This window comes from Scleropages formosus, chromosome 11 (genome assembly GCF_900964775.1).
Source record: "Scleropages formosus chromosome 11, fSclFor1.1, whole genome shotgun sequence".
Lineage (NCBI taxonomy): Eukaryota > Metazoa > Chordata > Actinopteri > Osteoglossiformes > Osteoglossidae > Scleropages > Scleropages formosus.
This window is the reverse complement of record NC_041816.1, coordinates 8,275,361-8,299,477: the sequence shown is the minus strand read 5'-3', so window position 1 is coordinate 8,299,477 and position 24,117 is coordinate 8,275,361. Positions and strand designations below refer to the sequence as shown.

Genomic DNA, 24,117 nt, shown 5'->3' with positions numbered 1-24,117 from the left:
TGAAAGGGATTCAGCAACTCTGAGGGACAGAGGAAGCTCATTCTACTACACTGGGATCTAAACTGAGAACCTATGTATTTCTGATTTTGGATCTCTCGAATGTGGGACCACTTAGTGGCCAGAGGTGAAGGAGCACAGTGCTCTTGCTGGGCTGTAGAGAGAGATCAGATCCTGTAGGTATTGACTGCAGGTCCTTGGACCGTTTCGTAGGCTGTAAGCAGAGTACTGAATTCGATACAGGCAACTACAGGAAGCCAATGGAGAGAGGAGAAGCTTGGAAATATAGAACTCTAACCAGTATGCCACCTTCTGTGCTTTTATAAGAATAATAATAACAAGAATATAAATAAATAATCCAATGAGAATGAAAAGTGACACTGCCATCTCTCCAGTTGTGTACTGCAGAGTGGCACTTCTTTTTGGATGAACATTGTGCAGCCCTGAGAAAACCAGGACCAGGCGACACTTGCAAGGCTCCAGAATGCTGTGACGCCTACCCTATCGAGCCTTCATCAGTGAGACGCTCTGCAATTGAGCCAACTCGTGTTCCACATTCCACAGCTACAGCTGTTCTGCTGCAGGTATTCCACAGAGGAGGACACAGAAGTAGGTTTGCCTTGTAAAGACCATTCTCATTAAAAAAAAAATGGAAGATATTCATAATCTGTCCTGCTTCTAGAGTAGCCTCTGCATACATTGAATACTGACTGTCATTTGGACAGAGAGAAAGAGAAAGAGAGAGAAAGGGAGTGCTGAAATCAACCATGGAGAACCCTAACTTCCACTCAGACATTACCAGAAAAGATGGCTAAGGTGTAAGGGATCACAGTGGACGCATCTAAAAGGACACCACCTCAATAAGATAACCCGAATTATTCCCTCACACAAAAGTAAATACAAATCAATAAAAAGCTGCTGCTCTCTTGCTCCATTCTATATTCTAAGTTACCATTCTTTTTTGGTTAAATACTGGGTGGATAGTGAGGTGTAAAATCTGTAGATGGAAATGCTGTAGATGGAAATTACTTAACGGTTTTACTGATCTGCACCTCTTTGGAATACTAATGTGAACCAGCCAGTTACCTCAAAAGATAAGAGACTGTCACATGTTTCCTGCAGGGTTTGAAAAGGGAACTGAAAATTCCAACTGGATGTAATGTTCTTTTTTCTTCCCAAATTGTATTTGTAACCGAATAATAAAGTAATCTATCTATCTATCTATCTATCTATCTATCTATCTATCTATCTATCTATTATTTACTGTTAATTTTCTTATTCACTGTAAATAAAAGGCTATACATGACATATTCATAAGTTATATTGTGTCTTTTAATGTTTCCTTGTTAAGAGGAATTGTATTCAATGTGGAATAATAAATGCCTGCTAAGTTAAAGGAACACCACTTTGTGCATTGGGACAATTTATCTTGGCTGGGGAGCCACATAAGATGGCAAGGAAATGTCAGGTCAAGGCAGGTCATTAGCGTCTAGCTTCAGAGTAACAGAATTTTGTTGGCTCTTCCTGTTGGACACCCTCATTTTCCTTTGCAGATATGAAGAGTAATGCCACATGAATCATCTTGGTGCAAAAAACAAGAGAAAAAAAATCTTTGGAGTCCTGCAGGTTTCCTTTAGCTTAAAATGCCATAGTGAAAAAACAGAAGGAATCCAAAACAAAAAAAAAAAAAACAATACCCAAACAACATCAGTGCTGCATCCCGAGACAAACCCTGCGGCCTTGCTAATATTAATGAGCTCAAACATCAGGCCTGTCCATATGACAGTGACTGAAAGCCCAGAAAGCACAATGTCTTCCTGGAATCAGTGCATGGGGAACTTTCTTTTCTGACCACAGAGCAGCAAAAAAAAAGAAAAAAGAAAAAAAAAAAAATCATGTTATTAATAATCCTGGAGGTGCTTAGTAAACACTTTTTGGCAAAAACCTCCTGTGGAGACTCTGGCTGCAGCTGGAACGGTGTTCAGGTGGAACACTGTGCGCAGCCGCAGGGCCCTCCTCTCACATAAAGCCATTCATTATACAGCACGGCGCGTCCATTAGCAATCGAGCTAACAGCCAACAATGTCCGAAGGGAGTCGACTGCTGATAATGATAGAAACATTCAGCCTTTCACCAAGCTATAACGTTTTCACTTCAGATTGCCAGGAAAGCATCCAAACATGGTATTTTTAATCCTTATTCATCACACCCCATTGTCCAAAATGATTTAGAATGTTGGGTTTGTACCCTAAATTATTTAAAATTATTTACATATTTATGCAGTCAGGTAATTTTTACAGTATCAGTTTAGGGTAAATACCTGGATCAATGGTGCTACAGTAGGTGTGGGAATTCAAACCAAGGACTGTACATTTTGGAAGGCAGTGGCTCTGACCATCATGCTACCCATTACCTCCAACTTTGCAAGTTAATACCAGCAGTCAGAAAATGAAGTATAATAATAACAATGTATAAAATTTTTAATTAAAAGTAATAAACCATAGTCCTAATGACCACTCATGGGTCCTTATACCTTTTTGGAATAAGGCACATCACAACAGCCAAATATTGTAACAGGACACGATCAACTGCAATGCAAATAAAGGGAAATGATTGTAAGTAAATGGAGAAATAAAGGCTTGGAATGAAATGAAAAGAGCAAACTAGAGAACTGTAGAGCATCCCTTCTGCAATTTTACCTTGCCTTAGCCCACTGTCTAATTAAAGGAAGCACTGAGTGTTGTCCTGGGAAGAGTGCAGGCCACAGGAGACTTAATGAAAGATGGGCAGGATGGAGAGGAGCTGCCTATGCAGCCTTTATGTAAGGTACCCTTGCGATATTTTCTGGAGCAAGTAATATAGGGAGGAAGAAAAGATAGACTCTTTGAGCAACCAGTTTTATTTTTGTTTTACTGGTACTGTTATTAATGGTTAAATATGTGTGACAACTGACAAATATTATCATGACAACAGATTTAACCATACAATTTTTTTACTTTTTTAATGTTGTGAAAATCAGGCCCCCGAGACTAGCAGAAGGGGAACGTGACTGGATTTGGTAAACTGTCACTGCATCGCAGTCATACGCAAACAGAATTGTTCTGATACCTCCAGACGAATCAGACATCACTTCTCACCTGACGAGGCTGCCTGTGATGTCAGGGTCGTGTGCAGCCACCTGTTCGATGACAGCATTCACACCTGTGTTCTCATGCACCTCCACCAGGTAGCTGGGCTGCGTGAACACAGGTGGCTCATCCGAGTCTTCCACAGCCACTTTCACTGTGGCCGTGTCCTTGAAGGGCCCACTGCCGCTGAACTGCGGGTCAAAGTTCACGTTGGTCGCCTCCACCCGCAGGGTGTAAGACTTTTTATTTTCAAAGTCCAAAGGCTGATGGGAGACAGAGAGACAGATGCCTTTAGCTAATGTTTGCTGAATCTTGGACAGAGGCATCTGACCCTTATAGATTGATTTTCAGAAAAAAAATTCACAGTAGCTGTACCTTCTCCCATTTTCCAACATGATAAATAAAGGAAAATATATAAATAAACCCAGCGGGGCAATAACAGGAAAGGAAAAAATAAATCCATTATTTTTTGGACAACAGACAACATCTCACCTGAAGAGATCAAGGCATTATTAATTTCTACACAGGTAACATCTGTTCCAGACTGAAACACCGTCATAAAGAAGGTTAATCTAATAGTATTCCAGGAAATCTTTGGTCAACTGGAAAGCAATCATGCGCAAATGTCATTTGTATGTTTATTCTTTTTCAGAAATATAATTATTTTGACCTACATTAGCATAACAATTCTGCAGATACACAACAACTATTGCAAGAAATAAATTTGGGCCGGGAAAGAAAATATCAGATAACGGGCTATATTTTGTGTGCCACGTAAATATTAATAAATACCCACCACTGAAATAAATACACAAAAGAGCAAGGGTATCAGAAGTTAATTTACTTGCATCTGGCATATGTGTATTTATCAGGCGGTGATGACTTTCGAGGTGAAACTCAACATGGTCTTTTCATTACAATATCAGACAAGCACTCTCTTATATGAAGATTGTACTGCTTTCATGCTTTGCACTCTATTCAATATTAGCCACAAGTAAAAATGTCAAAGTTTTAGTGACTCAGGCTGCCGTGACTTTCCCCGCCTGAGCCTTCTTTGTGCACAATCACCTCTGGGTGCTTTTATAATACTAGAATAATGAGATCAAGTCACTTTCTTACTCTATAACTAGGATTTATAGGGAAATCAAAAAGTGGGCCTGGTCGCTAGAGGGAATGGCTGGCTTTGGGAATAAGGGGAGTGAGCAAAAAAGAGAAAAAAAAAAAAAAACAGTTGGAGCTGAGTTTAAAAAAGGGAGGGGTTGGGAAGTGGCAGAAAAATTCTCACAGTTGAGAGCGAGCCCAGCTGTGAGAGGAGGGCAGCTGGGAATCGACCCCCAGTAGGGGCTTTGAAGTCCGTTGGCATCGGGACGTCAGGGCGGGAAAGAGCTTTGGAGCACTTTTTGCTTTTGCCAATCTCCTCCCATTACTTATACCCTCAAACTTATAGCCCAGCATGCCAAGCGATGGGACCCCCTGATCGGCCGTCATGAGGCAGGCTCCTCCCAATGTGATTAGACTACAATGTCTGACGCTGCAGAGATGCTACTGGCAATGATGTTCAAAAAGAAGAAATAAATAACATTTAAAAAATCAGTTTTGTGAAATTTCCAGTTATTGCACCAAAATGCTTGTCTACCTACTGTTATATAGAAAAACCTTCACAGCACTTTCTGGCCCCTTTAAATACAATTTCTAGAGATATTAAAATTGATGACAATGGCATACTGCTGTACTTTCTTTAGCTTATTTTTGCATGAAGTGCCCTGCCGTCATTTATCTTCCTCATTCAGCGGTTTCAACAGCCTCTTCTGCGGTGTCTTCCCTCTCAGGACCATACCACTTGAAGAAAGATCCTCCACCCAGGATTATTAGTCTATATGAGTCAGCCATATTGGAAATGGACCTCATTCTGAGGAGATCTGTGCAGTTGTTGCTTTGGCCTGGATTAGAGTGCATCTTCAGTAATGGTAATCTGGGTAGAGTGAACACTAAACCAGGTAGGTGACAAACATCATCGCATCTTCTGCCCCCCGCCATAGGGGTTTGCGTGTAAACGGATGCCATATAGGGACATCAAAGCACTGCCCCTGTTGCTGAAAATACCTCTGTGCCACCCTAGTTGGACCTGGGAAAGCATGAGATGAAAAACGAACCCTTACTGACAAAGAAAGTCTTTGTCACCATAACCGGATTTGGATCAATAATTTTAACCTTGTCACATTCCACCTTTGCTAATTTCCCCTTGATATCTGACAGCAATATTCAGAGCAATATTTGTAATGGGATCTCCAGTCAAAATTGACTCATTTTAATTGTTTTACTTCATGTAGTAGAGGGTCATTGGCGGTGGGCATGGTGCTGGAAACGAGGGACACGAGTTTGGTCAAAGGGACCATTCAACAGCCACAACAGCTACCACCCTCTGTGGGATGTGGAGTATGTGGAGACACATTCTCCCTACTATTGGTAAAATCTAGGGAGGATGGAGGTAGATATTGGAGATGCTGGGCCCCAGGAGCTTCTTCTCTGTTTGTCTGTACTCAGAGACCAGGAAAGGACCACAGTGAGAATGAGAAAGAGAGAGAGTGAGAGAGTGGGAGAGCAGCGCGTGAGAAGACTCCTGTTGTAGAGAGAGGTAAGTCACTTTGGATAATAGCAGCATTAATAAATATTTATGACTTTCTTCATGCAAATCCCTTTTCCTGTTTACATTACACAAATTATTGCGTTGCAGAGAGCCCCACTGCGAACACCTTTCCCTGTTAAAAGATCTCATCCAAGGGTAGAAAACCCATTCCCTCCTGGGACTTTATTGCACTGCCAGAGAGGTTTGGAAAGAAGGCAAAGAGTGCAACGTTGTTGACACTCAACAACATCTACAGCATTGCACTGTGCACTGCAGCACCCTGACCTGCACCACTCTTGTTCAGTCGCCCTGGTGGGGAAGATACTGGATGGTGATGCAACATGCATGCAGGGAGATAAAAATCTGTTTATATACCACACTTTGAGGAGAGTCCTATTTCTGTGGTTTGTAAATGTGCATGGTGCCCAGATAGGACCATCTGAGTACAGATTAGCATATGGATGCAGCTATATGATAATGTGAATGTCTGTGAATTTCATATATATTCATATATGATGGCTTGGGGGGAACTGGACTTTAGAGAAGGTTAAATAAATCCTATTCAAAAAGCTCAAGTAATTGACAAATCTTGAGATGTCAAATCCAAGGAGACCCATCAATGCACCATATACCCTGAGTGGAATGCCTAACCCCTCAAAATTTACCTGAGCCCTAAGCCAAAGTCTAACTTGAACATCAAATGTAAACTGTAAGCCAACCCAAACCCTAACCATAACAAAAACACTACCTTTAATCCCTTATCCTAACTGTGCTAAGGAACAGTGAGCCCCAGGACTTCAAGAGGAGACTGGTTGGGCACACTGAAGGGGCAAATCTCCCCAGGTTTGATGGGGTGTACCACACTTGCCAGATTTACACAAAAAAATTCTCAGAATTCTGCTGAGGGTGAATTCCAAGGTGTGGGATGGATGAGGTGTACAAGGCAAGTTGAAGGTGGCTGCAGGTTCACAGGGGTATTTATTTTAGGTTCCCTTTCCTCATCCACAGGGTGCTAATGCTTTGTTGTCAGTTTTGGAAGAAACAGCCTGCAGGCCCCTGCTACAATCAAGTCCCACATACATCTTTTGGGTTCTGCTTACATAGGCCATAATGCGGTGCCCACAAACACACAGAACTGCATTCTTAATTGTTTCTCATTGCTGCTGTTTCCTTAAAATGCTCTTTATACCCAACCACCCTCACCCTGACACTCCTCAGCTGCTCTCCCTCTTGATTGTTGGATCATACCTTCTTCAGCCTTAGGATTCCCTCCTGCGTCTGGGAATCTGTGGTGATTTCAAAGACGTCCTTATCATCTCCACCAATGACATTATACGTTGACTTGGCATTCTCCCCCATGTCCCGGTCATTTGCTTTCACTTTTCCACCAACTTGGCCAATTCCAAGGTCCTCTGGTATGGTAAACTCATAAAGACCTGATGAAGAGGGTAGAAGCTGAGGGCTAAAAACTGCTAGCATTTAGCTACCTGTTAAATTATAAATCATGTGCTCGTATTCATGAATAGAATGAGCTTTGCAGTCAGAGATTCTATACATATTGGCCATTAAAATTTTGCTGTTAAAATAAAGATAATATAAATAAAAAGCACAAAGTGTCCAAACATTGTTTGTGTATTTATTGCAACAGCTTTAGTAATCACGGCATTGAAAATAATTTGCTTCACTTACTTTTTGAGAATTTTGGCGGGTTATCATTGACATCAGTAAGTGTGATTGTGACAGTGGTTGTCCCTGACAACCCACCCATGTGACCCCCCATGTCCTTGGCTTGGATGACGACCAGGTACTCCTCCCTCATCTCACGGTCCATCCCTTGAAGTGCAATTTTAATGACCGCTGAAAATGACACAGTTAACCATATGGTGTCAATGACTCATGAGGACATTTTGAACATAATCAAGCAATATTGGAATACTGGCAAGGGTTTCAGCCAGATTTCCCTTTGAGTGATCAAAACCAGAACACTTCTCTGTTCATGTCTCATTTTCATTTGATTTAAACCAATTTTGGAATTAAAATTAATTGAAAATCAATTCTGACCCAGGAATCAAGGCAGCTGATTCAGATTTAGTTCCCATTCATCCTTGAACTGATGGATTTAGCTGAATTTCAATGACAATAAAAAAAAAAAATCCCTCTTTCATCCCCCAAACATGCCAAGGCAGCAAACTCAGCTAATGCGGTAAACAAATAAAGTTAAAAAAAAAAAAAAGTGTGACATGTAATGAATACTGGAATAGAATTAGGAATGTGAACAATTTCTTGTACCATTAAAATTAATTTTATACAATTAATTTAAAGTGCAGCTCAGAGACTCAATTTTATTTGCTCTATAGAGTTAATATATAAAGTTTGAAGCCATTCTTATCATCATTTTGAAAGCTTTCATTTAATGCATTATGTTTTTAATAATAATAATAACAACAATAATAATATGCAATATGAATAAAATAAACAAATTACACAGATGACACAATCCCACAGATGTGGTGTGTACCCACTTCCATGCTACAAAATCGATTTGTTTATTTGCAGAGTTGGTTTTTGCTTGCCTGGAGTCATCTGAGTTCAGATGGGCTGCAAACAGGGCTGTCTGTCTGCTATAATCTTAAATATTGTATGCAGAGTGGATCTTATTGACTCTAGTGCCAAAGAAAAGGAATATACATCTTATCAACAGATGGAGGTAATCCGCTTTGAATGCAGACACTTGCAGGTTCATCAAACAAATATTGAAAGTGTGACACAGGCACACAAAGGGTGGATTACACCAAACTCATGCTGACATTTATTGTGCAGCAGTTCCAACAAGAGACTATAGAGAGGTATGCCTTCTGGGGGAAAGGATGCCTGTTCTAGTTATAGAATAAAATGGGGCAGCAGGTGACATAGAGTCATTACTAGAGAGATTAAAGTAAAATTGTGTCTTATTATTATTATTATTATTATTATTATTATTATTATTATTCAGGGCACGTTCACCCTTTATGCAACACAGGAGGGCACAGGGCAGGAGAAGTGCAGGTGAATCTGTTCTCTGGCCTGGCTTTGCAAAAGCAGAAGAAGAATTTAGGAAGGCATTATCGCTATAATAAATCCACTGCAACTATGCACAGGGAAAACTAATCCATCTCATTTCTGAGAGCATGATGCAGGGTTCGACTACATTCTCATTTCATTGTATGTCCATTATTTTAGCTTAATCCTCAAGGATTGTGAGCTATTCCAATTAAATCATAATTGTCAAATTACGAGGAAAGGAAAACACTGATTTCCATAGATGTTTGAGAACTTTTCTTTGTCCATTTAGAAAGTGATGAATTTGGCCATAATGCTGCTTAAATTACCAGCATCGTTTGATTTCTTGCGTGGGTGTAGAGGTGTCAAATGGATTGTTTTGTGTGGCTGTTTTAATGGTTACACCCCCCTACCTTTTATCTTTCATTCACATTTATTAAAACATCTGTCTCATTTGAATGATCCATCTGCATATATTCAATAATTATGCAAAATGAACACACTGTTTCCAAAAGGAGGGTGTTTTATATCTCATTTGCTAACAAAGGGGGGTCCAAATATCTACATAGAATAATCAACATTAACAATACTGGGGGATATAGTTAAGAATAATTTAATAGAAAAGAAAAAAAATCTCGCTATGATTTGAACAGATTTATTGTTTCTTTGTTTTCCAAATCATGATCTTTTAATTTACATTTAATTACTTATTAATGTAATTTCATTAGTTAATCATCCTGCTCACAGACACACAGTTAACAAGTCTGCAGAAAATGTCATTAAAAAACGCAAGACAAGGTTCAAATTGAGGTCGCCTGCAAATTGAAAGTGGAGATGATGGACAATTTTTTTTTTTTTGATAAGGAAAGACCAGTATGGGCTGGAGAATGTGTCTCAATCCACTCCAAGCCTCCCTAGCTCTGTCCTTCTTAATGGCTCCACCCTTTCATGGGTCCACCTCCTCCCTCTCACCAGTGTTGGGGTCAATGGAGAAATAGGGCTGCCCCTCCAGGATGCTGTAGACCAGCTTGGCACTATTGCCATACACCGGGTCATCTGCGTCTGTTGCCGTCACCTTGGTGACCGGTGTACCTGAGAAGAGGTGGAGGCAAAAAAGCAACATCAAACAATGCCCATTCACCTAACTGCACCAAACAACTTCAGAACAAAGGGAGGATGGAGCTCCATTGCCTGAAACAAACTTCCCAGTGATCCCTCACAGTGACTCATTCATGGGTCCCTTCCAACTCTTTTCTTTTTTTTTGAAAATTGTAAGTAATTCATATACCTGGTGCATATTTTACTTATCTGCCATGATCTGATGGCACCTCTGACTTTGTGTTCTGTTTGCAGGCAGCTCTACCACTGGAGATGTGTTAACAGCAAACACAGTGAGAGTTAGAATTCCTACGCATCAGGAGAGTTCCATACCCCCTGGGTTAAACTTATGAATACATTAGCATCGTCATTTAACCTATGAAAAACCTATTAAAGATGCACGGTAAGGCCAAAGGGCTACTGTAATGCTGATGGAAAGAAATTGCAAAACAAAGCAGGTGCCAGATTTTATTTACACTTTTATGTTTCAAAAAACTTATTTTTTTAACTAAGTGAGTTGTGTCAAAGCTATAATATGTAGCAGTATGGTATCTTCAACACAAATGAATGCAGAAAATAAATGATACGCTGGTTCTTTGTAGTTGGGAGCCTGGCAAACAGGGATTTTTCTTCTGTCTGCATCTTTACAAAATGCAAATAGTCAAGGTGAGTGGTACAGGCCACTGATGTTACAGTGGAAAGAGCTGCGGTCTTTTGATCCAACTATTGCAGGTGCAAATCCTGCTTATATTTATAATTATTCCTTTAGCAGAGATTTTTCTCTAAAACAGCTTTGAGTGTTAAGATACTTACAATTATATACCCATTTATATAGATGTGTGATTTTAATAGGGCAGTTCTGGGCAAGTACCTTTCTCAAGGGTACAACAGCTGGAGGTGAGATCTTAATCTGTGATTTTCGGATCTGAAGGCAGTAGCTCAAACCATTACACTACCAACTGCCAAATGCTATAGCACACTAAAATATGATACTAACCAAAATTCTCCAAGAAAAATTACACAACTATATAAATGGTTAAATAATTGTAAGTAGATTATAACATTATAAGTCACACTGGAGAAAAGCATCAGGTAAATGAATAAAGTTAAAATGACCAACCTATTCAGCAGTTACTGGAGGTAAGACGTTATCAAATATTATTGTCATCAAAAACACAAGGAAACGAATCACTGTACTGATGCCTTGCTTTTGTAAAACAACAGTGGATTAATCAGTTTATCATTTTTGCAGCTTGTTCCCACTGATTGCCCTTCAGTGGTATCTGAAAATCTCCTCCTAATTAGAGTCTGAGAAGAGTATGTTTATTAGGACACATGGGGTGCGGGAGCAAAGGGCCATGTTCGAGTCATGTGACTCCCTCTCAAAGCATAGGGGGAAAGATGGGAAAAGTGGAGTTTGGTAAGTGGGATGGAAATGAACAACGTGACGAGCAAAGGCGCCGACCTGAATGGCTGTGCTGTGTGACCTGCCGCTGCGGCAGCCGGCGGCTGGGATGCAGGGAAACGCGCCACTGCAGCGAGCTGGCAGTCCAGATGGTGTGGTAATTGTTTGTAAAGGATGTTCTTTGGTGTTGTGACAGCTCTGCTAAGTGCTCGCCGGTTTGCAGGAGGCATCAGGTCCAGCCACAGGTATCTGAAACTCTCGGGTTTGGATGGCAAAACTCGGTGGGTTGTTGGGGAGGAGAGGCCTAGCTGGTGGAGCTGCTGTGGTTGTAAGCCTGGCAGTGGGTGAATATGGCTGGCAGCTCTGCCTCCATACTCAGGGTTAGCATGGTAGGGGTTAGGGGTTAGGATGAGGGTTAGAATGAAAGGGTTTAGTGAGAGTTGGCAGGCTGGGGTTAGGGGTTTGTGTGAGTTTTCAGTCTTCATGGAGGCCAACCCTACCATTTCATAGGTATGTAGCAGAGGTATGGGGGGTGAACATGGATCAATACCTTTTTGCTGCAGAATTTTCAGCTTTGGTGGACTGGTATAGCCTCTATTTTTCTACCTTTGACTTAGACATCCGAGTGTGGGTTTGCAAGATTTGATGTTACAACCCTATGATCTCCATGTGAAAAACACATTAAGAATCAGCTAGTAAATAATCAGTACCATCCACCTCAGCTGATAAGATCTCTGCAGCACTGTTTGGTGCATACAGATAACCTGAGTCCTGTTCTTGGTGAAGTCCTCTAAACTAATTATTTATGACTGATGTTTTTATGACCCTAATGTTTTTAAGTAATCCCTCCATCTTCACTGTTTATATAAACAGGACCGGTGTTATGTAAGGTTTCACCTCTGACCTCTGAACTGTGTGCACTGAGTTAACCTTAGATTAAGAACAGCATATGCAACATGGTAAATACTTAAAAATTAAGACATCTACAAGAAAAAATCCTACACATTGGCACTGACCCACAGGAATGTGGCGGATATAAGTCCTGGGAAAAACAGCTCACTGTGAACAGCAGACAGCGTTACATTGCTAACAGAACAGTGGCTCACTCTAACCAATGAAGACTTGAAGAGCAACCCCAACTTTAAAACAGATGACACCACCTGTTTAGCACACATAACCTCCTGCTAGAACTTCTCCACTGAATTAAGGTAGTGTGACCATACGGAGAACTGGAACCAGAGCCTACCGGCAACACAGGACATAAGGGACACACCCAGGACAGGACAGGACAGGACACCAGTCCGTCGCAAGGTACCTGCAGTGGGACTCGAACCCCAGACCCACCAGAGAGTAGAACCTGGTCCAACCCACTGTGCCACCACACCCCCAGTAGGGCAACCATTGGAATCTAATTCAAAGCAGTGTATAACTACCAAGTAACTACAGTGTATAACTACCGTGCAGTGAAATAACAGAGATTGTCACCCAAACCTCTTTCCACCCAGAACTACTACTACATCAAACTTCACAGTTAACATGGCATCCGTTGTTAATGGCATTTACACAAACTAGAACAAATCCCAACACATGGCAAGAATACCAATTTTTCAGTAGACATTGGATGGGAAAGAGCTGCAATATAGAGTTTAGGGCCATAAGCTCCCAACTGTAGGTAATGGATTTGAATTCCCACTCCAGCTGCTGTACCCTGGATGAAGGTCTAAAATGGTGTGGTAAAGGTTCCCTTAAAGTATAAATGGATAAATCAGTTTAAGTAATTTAGTGTGCAAACCAAAGGTTTTCAGTAGATTTGGAGAAAATTGTCAGATAAATAATCGGTAATAACAATAATTTATAACCAAGAGGACTGTCCTCTCATTAATGTCTTCATGTCAAACAGAATAAGTTGTCCTCATTGTCATGTACACCACATAAGAATTATTATAGTTCCTGAAACAAATAAAGTTCAACAATGCCCAGTAAGAAAAAGAAATTTAATTTATTTACCAGACGCTTTTCTCCAAAGCAACTTCCAATGGATACTATGTAGTGGTATCAGCCCACACACCTTATTCACCAAGGTGACTTACACTGCAAGATACACTACTTTACAAAGGTTCATTCGTCCATACATCAGTGAAACACACCCTCTCTGTCACTCACAGACTATGGGGGAACCTGACCAGCATATCTTTGGACTGTGGGAGGAAACCCACGCAGACACGGGGAGAACATGTAAACTCCTGTAAACAGACTGTGAGACAGCAACACTACTTGCTGTGCCACCATGCCGCACAATGTGAAATCATGGTGCTATCAATACCATCTGTTAAGTGTTGGTTTGCTTTATTTCATTCTTCCCTGATGAATCACTGAACACGTTTAACTTTTCAGACTTAACCTAACAGAATCCTTCAATAGGTCCCGGTGACCCTATTCCGGGCAGGGTAAACGTTCTTTTGTTCCCATTTTTCATAGGGGTTTTTCAGATCGTGTTAGTCTGGATCTTCACTCCAGACTGGAGGCCCACAGAATGGTACTTAGGCAGACCGGGGTGCTGAGTGTGAAAAGGAGGCGGGTGGGGGTCCACAGCAATAGGCGATGTGCAGTTACAGCTCCAGTTACTTCACAAGTTAAAAAATAATAATAATAATAATAATTAGAATTTTCTAAAAAGACAGAAGAAAAACATCTTGGTGCCAAAAAGTACAACAGTGATTAACAATACCTTACAAACAAAGGTTCTAGATTCAAAACCAGGTTCCTTCTGCAGTTCCCTTGATCAAGGTACTTACCCTGAACTGGTACAATAAAAACTACTCAGCTATATGAAAGTGCAAATAATTGAAGGTGGCTTAAGGCTGTAAATCAATTCCAAGAAAAGCATCAGCTGAATAAATATATGTAAATAGAAAAGACCCTGGTTAGAATCCTGCTTTGGAGAACAGTGTCAAATTATGCAATAAATGTAATGTAACAACTAATTCATTTAACCTGCTCAAGGGTACAGTGGCAGGAGATTGAATTTAAAGCAACAATCTTCGGACTACTAGACAACAACCCCAGTCACTCTGCCACCATGCTTCTCTGTGAGTCCTGCCGCTTACCGAGAAAAGGAGTAAATTGCAGACCAAACAGGGTGGCAAAAAAGAGAACTGAGTGGATGCTCAGTGCGAGGGAACACAGCACATGGATGGAATTTGTTCTGAAACCTGTGATTCCTTAAATGCACACCTCAAAGAAAAACAAGGGTGAAGTTATCATAATACATAAAAGCACCAAGGAATAAAAAGCACAAACAAAAGATAAAGAGCGTAGAAAACGCGGAGTCGGTGAGGCTTGAAATAGCACCCCAACACACACACACACACACACACACACACACACACAAAACCTCTCTTCTCTCTCTCTCACTCAAAAGTGAAATTTTTTCCTCCAATATCAGAGTGAACAATTGGAGACATTGCTTCACAGTGTCACTATTTCAAATCAGAACAGATTAGCTTGTCCTTCCTCAATATTGTACTCTGGCTCCCCAGACTCTGGATGAGGACCAGGCGGACCATTCTCTGCCCTGGTGGTCTAGGGGAAACTCGTTTCGTGGCATATTGTCTCTGGCTTCATTTTGTGTTTAGTGGCACAGGTGTGATGACTGTGATGTAGTAGCTGTAAACTCCAGGAGATTTTGAGAGGGAAACAACGTTTGGAACAATGCTCAAAGTAGATTGCGATCCCCTAGAAGTCATTGCTGACGCCTGTGTCTGTTCTGTAGTGGTCCTCTTGGAAGCCATTTGACTGATGCAAGTGCTTGTCTGGCTGACATTTATTCCCACGCATGCTGCACCTAATTGGAGGTTTTCTGGGGACATCTGGGGCAGATGGACAAATCAAGGTTATTCCTCTGCTTCTGCAGCCCTGCAGCCCCTTGGTACCACCTGTTTTTCTCTATAGCTTGCTCTCAGATATCCTCAACAAACTCCACTGCCACCAGTGTGAAGAAAAGTGTCAGTTAGTTCTTGAGGGATAATGCTTCGTTACTGTGGTTCATATCCACCACCTCAATATAGACAGAGCACGGTTTCCACTTTACCAATTACTTTCAAATTTTCATTTGCATTTATTGATTGAGCATATGTTTTTCTCTAAAGCAATTTACATGTCAAAGCAAACAAAAGTGCACCAACAACCAGCAAAGAGATATAAAAGTATGGTCAGTTGGTCCAACACTACTGTTTTTACTGTTATACATTACACAAGTAGCAACATATAGAAATGATAAGAAAAACTAAGGTTATCATGACAGAGTTGCAAGTTTATAGTGCAATTAGGAGATCAAGAGACCAGTGTCTGAAAGAAATATATTTTGAGGCCCTTCTTGATTGTTTGTTCAGCTGTTCTGAAGGACAGAGGGAGCTCATTCTACCACACTGGTATCCACATCGAAAACCTATGAACTTAAATTACAGTCCCAATTCCAGAGAAATGTCTTTTCAGACACAAAATGTCACACAGATAGTGGTCCAGAAAGAGTGACCATTGAAATGCTAATGTTAATGTTGAATATGTGCAACCCAAGGACTTACATCAAAGAAATAAAAAAAGAAACAGTCTGTCTCTTCATATGAAACCTCAGGATGGAGTTCATGTTTTCAGAACAAAACCAGAGGACCAAAAAAAAAGTCAATGAAGAATTTCCTTTAGTCCTGGAGAGGCAGACACATGAACACCACAGGGTCAGTGGTGAGCTTTGCTCTGCATTCAGTTCAAGGCTTTTGCTGTTTACTCTGCAGCCTGGTAAACCCCTAGCATCAAAGGGCCCACACCAGTCAGACTTTTTCCATGTTTTGGGGTCATCAAGACTGCATGTATCAGATTTGCACATAGGAGCATAGGAGGGTGGTGCAATCAACAACATGTATTCAGTTCTCCACCATCACCGCTACAACCCCCAGCAAAATGGTGGTGCCCCAGATTTCACAGAAGTTCAGTGACTTATGGAAGTGCTGTGAATCCAGACCTTATCCCAGCTGTTATCATATCCACTTTTTCTGAGGCACCATGTTACCATGGCACAACATAGTTTGTCACATTTAACATTAAAGGTGATTAGAGCTGTCACTGTGCATTTTAAAGACATAGGTCCAAAGTCGTGCTTCTGTTCTGGAACCCTTGATAAAGGTATTTACTTCAAACCGTAAACATTATCCAGCTGTATAAAAGGATAAATCATTGTTAGTTGCTTAGAAATCAAACCACTTATGGATAATTAATAGTCAATAATATTACCTGATGGTTTCTACCATTTTCCAAACAGGTACTTTCTGGTCATATGTGCTCGTTCAAATCCCAAATCACATAGGCATACTTATATTCAGAACCTATTTTGCAGTGTTTGAAATCTCTACCTGCTTGTCACCTCTACCTGCCTATGATCACATTATCTGTTTTTCTTTTGCAAACATCAGGTTCAGTATCAATAATTTATATATGTGCTATATATATAGTCCTTTTATAAAATTTCCCCCCTCGTCCCCTTTTTTTGCGGGTGGTCTTACTCCTTCAAGCTCGGGTCCTCTACCAGAGGCCTGGGAGCTTGAGGGTTCTGCGCAGTATTTTAGGTGTTCCTAGGACCGCACTCTTCTGGACAGAGATCTCGGATGTTGTTCCCTGGATCTGCTGGAGCCACTCTCCCAGCTTAGGGGTCAGACCCTGTGTATATAATATATATATATATATATATATATATCTATATGTATTATATACATTTCAGACTGCTTTATCTTATCTGTATTCAATACAGGATGTATGTCTCAGTTCATTATTGTTCACAGAGTTGCTGTGTTTTCTGTGATTCCTCGAAGGATGATCTGGCGACCCAAGTCCAGCTGAGGCTCAAGCTGTAATGAGAAGTGGATTGTTGCCCTTGCCACCACTGGCACCACTGCCACATGGATAAACAAGAAATGCTCCCACAGTCTGGATTTAAGACCTCAAAAAAGTCAATTTGCAAAACCAAAATTCTGCCACTTCCAAATGGATGCTGAAATATTACAATAGAAAACACAAGCCAAACACCAGATGTGTGGTATTTGTTCATTTTTATTTTACGCATATAATTTGGCCCAATAAAAAAGCAATAAAGAGTAATGTGTCTGCAGCTGGATATACGGCTCTATAGCTGCACCATGTAAAATAAGCTAGGTATGAAACATATCATTTATATCTACTGTTTATTTATGAACCTGTTTACTTGTTAACTCATGACATACATGCATTTAAATACCACTGTCAAAGATTGTTATCTCAGATAAAAGGATAAATGTAATCAGCATGAAGTTAATCTTCAAAAAAAAAGCCAGAAAAAACAGAGGTGCTTGTCCAAAGCAGAGTTACAATGATCAATCCTGAAATCATAGGGTGTGAGGTAAGATACACAGTAGATAGGATACCAGTCCACCGCAGGGCAATCACAGAAATACACATTTCCACTCTCACACAGAGACACACACACACACACACACACACAGTTTCAGAACCACTTGTCCCATACAGGGTCATGGGGAACCAGAGCCCACCCGGTAACACAGGGCGTAAGGCCGGAGGGGGAGGGGACACACCCAGGACAGGACGCCAGTCCGTCGCAAGGCACCCCAAGCAGGACTTGAACCCCAGACCCACCGGAAAGCAGGACCGTGGTCCAACCCACTGCACCACTGCACCCCCACACAAAGGTCAATTTAAAGTAAATGATCTACCTGACACATATCTTTGGACTGTGGGAGGAAACCAGAGAATCCAGAGGAATCCCAGACAAACACTGGGAGAGCACACATAATAAGGTGAAACCCTGTACTCACAGCCTGGGTACCAAAAACCAGTGCTGCATGAATGCTTAATTTTTTTTTCGATTATGATATCATAAGTCCAGTTAAGAATTGCTGAGATAAGTAGATGTGTGTGCATTGACACCAGCATGGTTTTGTGTCATCCTGCCTCACCCAGGGCCACATTCACACTTGAATTACTGTCACATTTGTTGAGAAACAGCTTGAGTTGGGATGTCAACCCAGGTGAAAGGTGTCCTCTCGAGCTATTGCCCCTGCCAACAGTGCTCCTCGTATTTCCCTGTTTGCCACACAAGACCCACCTGGGGTGCATTTATGGCCATTGAGGGAGAGACACCGCATCTCAGTAATGCCAAATCATTGGGTGACAGAAGGATATTTGTGGGCAAACTTTTTCACCTTTCATTCAGACACAGGCAATTGAGACTGAGCTGAGTAGCCACAGCCGATGGGAGAGTAGGATGCTCACTTGGTGTGCTTGGTCAAAACACGGAAGTGAGGCCTAATAGCTTCCATGCGTGTCACTAACTAAACGATAATAAAAATTCTCCTGTACAAACAACTCCAGATAACACAGCTAATACTCAGTCCAAAGCCACAGTGTCATCTGTTGCTATCATGATCAAGGTCAAAAAGTGGTGGATAAAGGACCAAATTTAAATACAAACACCACACACCCCATCCACCTCCGCCGGCACACACACTTCTTACTCAAAACTGAGACACAACACATTGTCAGCGTCACTTTAGTCTGGCAATTAGAGGAGTCTGATGAAAGGGGGGAGATGGCCCTTAATCGCATGAATGAACAGCTGGGGGTGACAAGGGGTCTGACAGATGACAGTGCTGTAACACGGAGGAGAGGTGGCAGAGTATGGGTTGCAGCAAGCTGTTTACAGGATGCAAACAATTAAAAGTGTCCTTTATATGGCACTGATGGCAGCCAGAGATGACGCCATTTTGCTGGTGCAGTTCCATTAATTTGTTTTAATTGTCTCCCTGTGAAAAAAAATGGGACACCAATAGATAGGCTGAGCATCGCTTCACGGCCTTCAGTTATTCATCCCTTGATGCAAACTGTAAATGAAATTAAAAACAGAGAGCAAATGGAAATAAATACACATGTCATCCAGCATCTGCAATATATGTAGCTGTACCAGGTGGAGGTTCAAGTGACAATAATAATTCCACAGTGGTTGTTTGGTCCTGTTTTGCAACAATTGAACCTTACAATGCAAGTGCTTTCTAACAATACCTATCACAACGGTGCTGCCACTAGCCCTAAGATCAGCACGTAGTAACCACACACCAACATCTGACAAGGCCCTCAACCAAGGCAGTCATCCCTGCAACATCTATATATTGCTATGCTTATAATTTGAGTAACTCAATCAAACTGGGGGGAAAATGTAAATTTAAATGTAATTTGCAAAGTTTATCCACCAGTTATCCACAAGCTCATCTACTCTAGGATTTCAGTGGTCAATAATCTATCCCGGAAGCACTGGGTGCGAGGCATTTTCTATAGAATTCAATAAAAAAGATTGAACCTGAGACCTGTATATCGAAGGGTATCATTATGAGGAAAAAACACTATAAAGAACACCCTATTATACCTGGATGGAAACTGCCTTGCCCTTACATTAAAAAGAGGAAAGGAAAAAGCTGACATTTTTCCTATAAGAGGCATCCACAGCACTCAGAGTAAATTTTACTGCATCAATTCATGGTAGGTGCTACAATCAAGGGTACTACAGCAGAAGGCGGGATTCAAATCTGGGGCTTTCAAATGGAAAGGAGCAATTTTAACTGCTATGCCCCCTGGTGCCCCAGGGGACCACATCTGATCTGAGGACAGTTTGACTGAGTTACTCAAAAACTGGGTAGTTGGTACCAACTCCTTCCAGAGACCTCTGAGGGACACCTCTCAGCACGGAGCTCCAGAAAGTGGCCTTTCAAGCCCACAGGTGGGTGCGAATCCATATCTAACTGTCAGGTTCAAGAGGCTGTGGTAGATATTTCACTCACAGTGTGACACTTGCGAAACACTTGGTGAGCCGAGATGCGGCTGTCAAAGAACACAACAAAAACAGCACACCTCGGAGGAAGGAGCGCAGCGGCACCGTTTCGTGGCGTAAGGGAGTGGCGCTGGCAGCGTGAGACGGCAGGAACAGACACAAACACTTCAGGGTCTGCTGAGAACGCCAGCAGAATGAATCATTATCATCTTCATCACTACCATCCCTTCTTTGTCACTCCCCTGTCGCTGCGAAGCCCGACACACACTCTGTACTTATATCTGACAGGAATGAAGTAGTAAAACCCATCAGGTCGGCAGTACGAGGATGTCGGCAGAGCCATAAGAACCGCAGCCTGGCTGGCCCAGCTAATGGGACCAGAGGGGCACCTAATAGCCGAGATGGATTATAAGATCGAGACACTGAGGCTGATTTCTTCCTTTTCTTCCCTGCGACCTTGTCTCACTATCCTTTATGCTCCCTGTCTCTCCTCCGTGGGCAAAAGCGGCCGTTTTCAGCAGCTGTGTGACGGATGTCGGCCTTCTCCTTTGCTGCTGTATGAGCAAGTGAGCACCGCTCTTGGGCCCTTTGCCAGGGTCTCGGAGGAAGCGTTCAAAGAGGATCAGGCATTCCCAAGCTCAATGAGTTTATTCAATTATGAGTCAGGAGGCTGTTTACTTTGTCCACATTTACCCAGAAAGCACTTGGCCTCTTCCTTCTGTTTCCACCCTTTTCCTCATGAGTGTTTGCTTTGTAAAAGCACTGGTTAAAATGAAGTGCTTAAAAAATTATTTTATAAATAAAACCACAGTAATCAGAGCTTTTAATTTGGGACGGGTGAGCCGAATGCCTGTAGGGATGCGGAAGCACAGTGTGTAACTCTCTCTATTAATAATGCAGGAACCACAACGGGGGCTTTGTGAAAGGGCTGGGGGGGCATTAGGGAGAAGACAGAAAACTTCACACACATACATACACCGAAGGAAAGACTGTTGCTAACAGTTAGAGGAGTCACAGTACAGATGGTCACTGTGACATGCTGTAAGCCTCCAGAACACGTGCTGCACACAGATGCACACATACTACACACACACACACACACACACACACACACACACACACACGCACGCACGCACGCACAGACATAGACATGCTCCTCCTTCCTAATAAATAAAATATAAAAGAGAGAATAAAAGAGAATAAAAAAGAAAATGGCCAAGGCTTTATTAAAGAACACCCCAATAGCACCCTCAACTTGTGTGACTGATCCTCCTCTCATTGGGGCGCATCAGTGAGTGGCTTTGACATCCTTTCACCTATAAGCATGGTCATCTTGGAGCTATGGCGGTATAGGAATATTCTAGTTTCCAGGGTTCCTTACTTTATGTCTTATACACCTACATCAATATTAGACAATGCTACAAATGAGGAAGACGGTTCCATTCTTCGCTAAAGGAAATAAAGGCCCCACACTGAAGGCCCTGTGCTCCTCATACACACACAAAAACACGCACACACACAATCTATAACTTCTTAAAAAAAACTGAAAATCCATAGCTTATATATACAAGTGTGTGTTATACAAAATATAATAGTACATATAGTGTGTATGTTTTGTATATTGTATACTGCTGTAACTGACTGCAATTTCCCTCTGGGATTAATAAAGTTTAATTCTTTGATACAGAGGACTTGCATTGTAACTATGATGTGACCAATAAATATAAAAGGGACAAACGATAATGATATTTTAGGAATAAAAAAGAACTCGTGTTGTCTGTACAGAAAAACTGTGGGCTGTAATGCTGGGGGCTACTGGTAGCATAGTAATGACCTGGTAATATAATGCAATGTTTTGGGTTTGAATCCCCTCCTGCTGTACAACCTTTGATCAGCTGATACAGTAAAAATTACCTGTAGCTGTATAAACTGGTTACTCACTTAAAGGAATTTAATATTCAAATCTAAAACAATAAGTTGCCTTGGACAAAAGTGTTAGATAAATGAAGGTTAAGACTCGTAATAATATTAATAACTAAGTATCTTTTGCATTAAGATGGATGTAGGGGTGAAACACTCACTATACAACATCTTCTGTGTTCTAATACAGCACCTCCAACTGAACACCAGAATTAACACACAGATTAAAAAAACATGCATGTGTCCATGAGAGGCAGATCTCCATGCTCACCACTGCAATTATTATGTTGTCAGCAAAGATCAAACTGGCCACTCAGGCCTTCAGAATGGCTGGCCAGCCCATTAACACAATCCAGGCCTATTTATGCACCGTGCTCATTACAGTAAGAGCCGCATGGGGACAAAAAAAAAAGTTCAAGTGATTCATTTGCTTTCCTTTTACCACTGTTTTCCTGGCTTCCAATGAAAGGGTGACTTTTCAAAAGCAATAGATGATGGCATTGTCCATTTCTGCACCGCCTTCTCTGCCAGTCATCCATGACAACAATCTCATGAACACCCAGAACACCCTGAACAGCTTCATTACCTGGAAACCATTCTATCTATCTATCTATCTATCTATCTATCTATCTATCTATCTATCTATCTATCTATCCATCTCAGCCATGGAGGAGAAATTAAGTGTTTAAAATCATGGCCAGGAGGATCCAGGTAAATTACACTGAATCAACAAGCCACACAGAAATTTCTGGGGAGCCAGAAACCCAGGGATCATGTAGGGCGAAAAAAAAAAAATGCATTCTGCCAACATGGGAAGCTGCGTGAATTACAGCTCTGGCAACCTGGCAAGCTGCAATGCCTACCTGAGTCAGAGCGCAGGGATAGGCACCCATTTGTCGCATCATGCCTCCTACACAGACATCAAACACGTTAGTTCCAGCACCAGAAGTAGAGTCCTGACCCTGTTTATTTTGGTGGAGAACATCGAAAATAACATGCAGAGCTGTTAACCACTGACAGCATTGGACTGCTGAATTTTTTTTACACTCTTGATCTGTCTTTCCAGAAATTGTACTCAAAATATTTGGCATTCATATCCTTTTAAAAATGATACAGCAAGATATAGAATATTGGGGAAATCCACTGAAATGCAGAACTGGGCGAGGGCAGCAGGTAGCTTTGGTGGCCCTTGTCAGGCTAGTGGAAATGGAGGCACACACACACAGACATGGAATAAAAAGCAGTCAGGTGGAAGGGAAACAGCAACGGATAGTTGGTTATTTAAAGAGTGACCCAGCTTGCTGGAGACCTCCACTGCATCCTCCCCCAAGACCTAAGTCCTGGCCAAGGTCACCAAAACAACAGGGGGAGGGGAAAGGTGGTTAGCATACTGGCATCTAAAGGGCAGCTGTGGCTTCCCATCTGCTGACAGTGGGGCAGTTATTTGACAGGCCTCACTCAACACGCCAGGTCTACTTTATTATTATTTATTGATTGACCGGCGTAAGGGGGTGCAGTGGTGGCGCAGTGGGTTGGACCAGGTCCTGCTCTCCGGTGGGTCTGGGGTTCGAGTCCTGCTTGGGGTGCCTTGCGACAGACTGGCGTCCTGTCCTGGGTGTGTCCCCTCCCCCTCCAGCCTTACGGCCTGTGTTGCCAGGTTAGGCTCTGGCTCCCCGTGACCCCGAATGGGACAAGTGGTTCAGAAAGTGTGTGTGTGTGTGTGTGATTGACCTGTAAGGGGGTGCAGTGGCGCGGTGGGTTAGACCGGGTCCTGCTCTCCAGCGGGTCTGGGGTTTGAGTCCTGCTTGGGGTACCTTGCGATGGACTGGTGTCCCGTCCTGGGTGTGTCCCCTCCCCCTCTGGCCTTATGCCCTGTGTTGCTGGGTAGGCTCTGGTTTTCTGCACCCCCGTATGGGACAAGCGGTTCAGAAAATGTGTGTGTGTGTGTGATTTATTTGTCAGGGAGGTGTGGTGGTGCAGTGGGTTGGACCGGGTCCTGCTCTCCAGTGGGTCTGGGGTTTGAGTCCTGCTTGGGGTGCCT

At 42.0% G+C, this 24,117-nt stretch overlaps 1 protein-coding gene across 3 annotated transcripts in view; it reads right to left on the bottom strand.

Annotated features, from left to right (window-relative positions):
- cdh8 (cadherin 8) overlaps nucleotides 1-24,117 on the bottom strand; it is a 79,585-nt gene that overhangs the window by 15,354 nt on the left and 40,114 nt on the right. For all 3 annotated transcript variants that reach the window (XM_018752386.1, XM_018752385.1, XM_029256478.1), the window contains exons 4-7: nucleotides 9,763-9,882; nucleotides 7,441-7,608; nucleotides 7,000-7,187; nucleotides 3,135-3,388 (exon numbers count right to left, since the gene is read on the bottom strand). In XM_018752386.1, the coding sequence (XP_018607902.1) occupies nucleotides 3,135-3,388; nucleotides 7,000-7,187; nucleotides 7,441-7,608; nucleotides 9,763-9,882 (730 nt within the window). The remainder of the gene's footprint in view (nucleotides 1-3,134; nucleotides 3,389-6,999; nucleotides 7,188-7,440; nucleotides 7,609-9,762; nucleotides 9,883-24,117) is intronic.